The sequence below is a fragment of the Brassica oleracea genome, chromosome C7 (genome assembly GCF_000695525.1).
Source record: "Brassica oleracea var. oleracea cultivar TO1000 chromosome C7, BOL, whole genome shotgun sequence".
Taxonomy (NCBI): domain Eukaryota; kingdom Viridiplantae; phylum Streptophyta; class Magnoliopsida; order Brassicales; family Brassicaceae; genus Brassica; species Brassica oleracea.
In genome coordinates, this window is record NC_027754.1 from 30,438,963 (window position 1) to 30,444,699 (window position 5,737).

At 40.9% G+C, this 5,737-nt stretch overlaps 1 protein-coding gene across 1 annotated transcript; it reads right to left on the minus strand.

Annotated features, from left to right (window-relative positions):
- Positions 1-1,563: 1,563 nt before the first annotated feature.
- On the minus strand, positions 1,564-5,145 carry LOC106306494 (serine/threonine-protein kinase BRI1-like 2). Its single transcript, XM_013743130.1, has one exon. It carries the CDS (start codon positions 5,094-5,096, stop codon positions 1,686-1,688), a length of 3,411 nt encoding a protein of 1,136 aa, XP_013598584.1. The 5' UTR covers positions 5,097-5,145; the 3' UTR covers positions 1,564-1,685.
- Between the last annotated feature and the right edge of the window lie 592 nt (positions 5,146-5,737).

Genomic DNA, 5,737 nt, shown 5'->3' on the forward strand with positions numbered 1-5,737 from the left:
ATTGCACCAAATTATCCGGAATATTTGCAGCACGGATAGCGACTCCACACCACCGCATAAAAACCGTTCATTCGCTAAATCACTCGCTGATCACAAGAGCCGCTGCACCCAAAGCTTTCGAATGAAAATCTACTATCTGAAAAGAAAGGCCAACAAAACAACCACTGTCAAACAAGGTTCTTATTGCGCTGGGCGAGCACAAAACGGTGGAAAAGGAAACCATGAAAAAAACAGAACCGTCATAACGATCTAAAAAGATCTAGAGAACTATTAACCAATGAAACAAAATATGACTAGCATTGCGGTTGAAATGGAGACATTGTCAAGGAAAAAAACCAGTTACAAGATATTATTATTCTAAGGATTTTTAACGTTAAAACCCCTCAACTAATTTTGTTTTGGGTAAAAAACCCTCAAACTAAGTATTTAATAAAAAAACCCTTCAAACTAATGTTATTTAAATAATTAAACCCTACCAAATCATAATTACCATTATTACCGGTAAATTTTTAATTTAGGGGTTTCTACATTAAGTAAACATAGTTGAGGGGTTTTACCATTAAATTTTTTTAAAAAAAATCAAAATTTTATAATATTATTTAAAAATTAGTAACTTGTTTTTGACAACATAAGCGAGAACTAAGTAACTGGACCGCGCGATTCAAAAAGCCAAACCGAAAGTATTGAATCGACATATAACATAGCTGAAGGAGAACTCCTCGCACCACTTACAAGCTTGTCCACCATAGTATTTTGTGCTCTTGGAATATGTCTGATCCGGAAGTTATGGAAGAAAAGTCTTACTGCGTCTAAATTCTTTATATAATTTTTGTTATATTTCTCGGTTTTTAAATTTTTAATTTATACATATATAATGTTGATGTTAAAAACACATCAAACTCATATATTTATAAAAAAAAATTAAAAATGCTAATTTTAAAAATTTAAGTTACTAATTTTTAGATAATATTATAAAATTTTGATTTTTAATGGTAAAACCCCTCAACTATGTTTACTTAATGTAGAAACCCCTAAACTAAAGATTTAACGGTAGTATTGGTAATTATGACATGTTAGGGTTTACTTCATTAAATAAAATTAGTTTGGGGACTCTTACGTTAAATACTTAGTTTGAAGTTTTTTACCCAAAACAAACATAGTTGAGGGGTTTTAATGTTAAAAATCTTTATTCTAATTCTGTAAATCATTCATCTTGTTATAAAGCAACCAATTTTTTTACTTTAATTTAGACATTGTTTCAGCAGCGAATACTTGAAACTCAACTATCTTAATCAATCAAATTGACATGTTCGTTAATATTGGTGCTAAATCCTCATGGGGCTGAAGTATAAAAGCCATCATGGATCTGATGCTTCTAAGGAGTTCCTTTTGCTGTTTTCCATGAGTCCATGACCCAAGTATATGTATGTTGATGCTGCTTTAGCCCAACCCAACTTGTATCTAGCAAATATCATTTTCATTAGACCTTCTTTTTTTTTTTTTGTAAAAATCGACTCATTTCATTAATAAAGGGAATCCCAAAAACAAAGGTTGGATACAGAATAATATATAATTTTTTTGTTAATCATTGATCCACACATACATTCTCACAAAATAAAATAAAACAGAACAAATTTATGAAAGACCAAGAAGAAGAAAAAAAACTGATCATCATGTTCATGTCTTTACGAGCTGTTACTGTGACTGTTATCTTCACTCCCACGAAGCTCCCTCAACAGAGCAACCACTTGTAACATATTAGGCCGCTTTGACGGAAAATCATCAACGCACCGTAAAGCTATCTCCAAATACCTCAACATTTCTTTCACAATCACTCCTCCATAACCTTCTCGAGTCTCCGAACCTTCTTTAGCACTCAGAAGGTCTTCATCAATCACATCCATATGCTTCCCTTCTCTCGCCTTCATCTTCGACCAACCGACCAAATTCGTATCACCAAACTCATCTTTATCGGTCGGTCTTTTCCCGCTCAATATCTCAAGCATCACTACTCCTATTGAGTACACATCACCTTTAGAAGTGCATCTAAAACTCTGGTAATACTCCGGTGGCACGTAACCTGGCGTGCCTGCCAAGGTACTCACACTCAAATGCGTGTCTAAGGCGCTGATCAGCCTCGCCATTCCAAAATCTGAAACCCTAGCTTCCATCTCGTGGTCGAGAAGCACGTTGCTTGATTTCATATCACGGTGGATTATATGAGGTATACAATTATGATGCAAAAAGCATAGTCCCTTGGCTGCTCCTTTCGCAATCTTTTTACGCTCTTCCCAACTCAAGATCCTTCTCTTTTCGCCCGTTCTTGGCCCGTGAAGCACCTCCTCGAGGCTACCGTATTGCATAAACTCGTACACGAGCAGTCTCTCTTCACCGATCTTACAGTATCCCAAGAGCGGTACGAGGTTTCGGTGTTTGATCTTCCCCAGGGTTTCCATCTCCGCCATAAACTCTCTATCTCCTTGACAACTTAACCTAATCAGTTTCTTGATTGCCACGGAAGTTCCATCTTTAAGCGTGGCCTTGAAAACCTCACCAAACCCGCCGTGTCCGATCATGCTCGCGGCCGAGAAGCCGTTAGTCGCCTCGATAAGCTGCGAAAACTTAAGCTTCCTCAGCTGTCTTTGAAACGTAGCGACGTTAATACTCAACGGCTCTTTCTCCTTCTCAATCTTCCAAGTTGTGGCCGAGTTTACGGCTTGCAAACTGTGAAGCATCTTCGCATCTTCCGCGTCTCGCTTCCTCGCACGAACCGCGATAGCCCAAACTATCAGAATACAAACCGACGCAGCGGAAATCAACACTCCAAGAACAATGCTGTTCGCCCAAGAAGCCGCCGTTGTTCCGTGCTTCGCACGTTTCTCTTCCTCCGGTCCCGCGGGGAGCTGATTGTTCCCGTTTTTACATTCCGGTAAAGGAACACCGCATAGTCCCGGATTATCCGCGTACTGGCTCGCCGGAAGCGTGCTAAGCTGCCCTCTCTGTGGGATCGGACCGGTTAACTCGTTGTTAGACAAGTCAATCTGCACCAAGAAAGACAAATTCGAGAAAGATTCAGGGATTTGACCCTGCAAGCGATTATCCGAGGCATCGAACACGCCGAGGTTCTTGAGCTGACCAATCGTGAAAGGAATCTCGCCGGAGAGTTGGTTATGAGAAAGCTCAAGGACTTGAAGAGCGATCATCTCTCCGATCTCATCAGGGATCTTCCCTCGGAGCTGGTTATAAGAGAGATCAAGATACTCAATGGTTTGGTATCTTGTGAAGAGACTCAAGATCGGACCTGAATACATTCTCGTGAAGTCACAGCTCTTAAGAGACGGAATCTGAAGAAGCCTCTCTGGTCTAATCCCTGAGAACTCTACCAAACCTCCAACACCTTTACATGAGTTCCCAACGTTTCTAACAAAGGCCATTGTGTTGCCTGAGAGTAAACCGGAAAGAGCTTTTGAACCGGGTTGACGACCTAACCGGGGAGGGATCTCTCCGGTTAAGTGGTTTGTGTTGAGATCAAGCCAGACAAGTGTTGTGCACTTCCCTAGCTCTGAAGGGATTTTTCCGGTGAAGTTGTTGTTTCCGAGCTGAAGAACAGCTAACCGGGAAAGGACCCCGAAGTCTCTAGGGACTTCTCCGGTTAACCGGTTGCTTGTAAAAGAGACCCATTCGACGTTGCTGCAGTTGAAAAACTCCGGTGGGATCTCTCCGGTGAGTTGATTGTTGTTGAGGATGAGATCTTTGAGGTTCTGTAATTTTCCGATCTCCGGCGGGATTTTTCCGGCGAGGTTGTTGTACCATGCGATGAACTGCTCGAGCTTCTGGAGGTCTCCGATCTCCGGCGGGATTGTTCCGTTGAGATAGTTGAGACTGAGATCAATCGTCCGAAGCTCCGAGCACTGAGATATCGCCGGAGGAATCTCTCCGGTGACGAGGTTATCCGGGATTCTTAGCTCCTCTAACGAACCTGCTCCGGGACATAAGTCCGGCGGAATCACGCCGGAGAATCGGTTCGAACTGAAGTCAACGATTCTGAGGCTCTTACAAGAAGAGAGTGTTGCCGGAAACTCGCCGGATATGAAGTTGTTGCTGAGAAGCAAGATTTGAAGAGATCCGAAGCTCCGGAGGATCTTGTCCGGGAATGGACCGGAGATGTTGTTGCTGGAGAGGTCAAGAGTCTGTAGCCAAGAACATGCAGACAAGGAATCAGGGATCACACCGGTGACGTTGTTGTAAGAAATCCTGAGGTTTTGTAACGACCCGCAAGCGTCTCCGATCTCCGGCGGGATCCAACCGGTGAGTCGGTTATGGGAAAGATCCAAACTTTGTAAGCTTTTTAGCTCGCCGAGGGACTTTGGAATCTGCCCGTCGAAGTTGTTGTGAGAAAGGTTCAAGCTTTTGAGGTTGGTGCAGTTGGTAAGCGAGACAGGGACGTAGCCGGAGATACTGTTACCGGATAAGTCGAGAGACGACAAGGAGGCGCAAGAGGAGAGAGGGATTGTTAAACCGGAGATTGAACCGGTTATGTTGTTGTAAGAAAGATCAAGGGTTTGGAGTTTCTTGCTTCCTAAGAAAAGATCTTCTGGTAACTTCCCGGTGAAGTTGTTGTAAGAGAGAGTGATGGAGATAAGGTTTGGGTATTTGGAGAAGAAGTTTTCAGGGAGGATTCCGATTAAACCGGAGGAGGAGAGTTCGAGGTTGGTTAAGCTCAAGGGAAGGAGAAGAAGAGAGGTTGAGTTTAGAACGAAGAAGTTCTCAGAGAGTTTAAGAACAGAGAGAGCATCAAGAGAGGTGAAAGCGTTGAAAGAAACGGTCCCGGAGAGACCACTACCGGAGAGGTTAATCTCGGAGACTCTTCCGGCGAGACAAGTGACGCCAGAGAATTGACAAGGGGACTTTCTAGGGGTCCAAGTTGAGAGAATGTTGTTTGGATCGTCTTGTATCATTGCTTTGAAGGAGAGGAGAGACACTGCATCGGTTTTGATAGAAGATTGGTCGGAGGAAGAAGATAGAGAGACATGTGTAAGGAGTAAGATGAAGGAGATTTGGATTTGGATCCAAACCCTGTTTGGTGGATTCGTCATTTGGAGTTTGAATGGAGAAGGAGAAGTAAGTGAAGAATGTTATAGATATAAAGACTTCTTTATCGAATAACATTTTTTAAAAACTTTATATCAATGTTAAAAGCAATGGAAGGGGTAGAAAAGGGAATTTTCAAAGAAAAGAAAAAGCTGCTTTTAATTTTAAATTTGTTTTATAATTGATGCTTATAATCTTTATATCAATTCTGAGAATGACTAACCTCTTTATCGAATAACGTTTTTTTACATGTGGTGTTTTTCTGAGAAAATTAGTTTAAGAAAAAATTAGCATATATTGACTTTAAAATAATACATTAGAAGATAAAATGTCATGTGTTAGGTTTGGAACGGTAACTTTGTTTCCTTAAAAATGCTTTGTTTTAGTTGTTAGTATTAGATTCTAGAGCTAGATGAATTTAAAATCGAAATTGATTTTTTATAAACACTATGAAAACTAGAGGCTCATGCTTTGTATTAAAGGTCCGCATTAGCCAAAAATAAATTGAAAATATGACCACTTGTTAGAAATATGAGAGAAGTGTTGTTGTGAAAGTTGTGTCTTTCTCATTAGCTCTCACTATCAATATATAGTGGAGGTTCCAAGGGTTTACAACAAAGGAGAGTATCTACACATTTATTACATA

What these genes read in the sequence shown, in the direction of transcription:
- LOC106306494 (XM_013743130.1), bottom strand. Translation starts at nt 5,096, where the DNA reads ATGACGAATCCACCAAACAGGGTTTGGATCCAAATCCAAATCTCCTTC.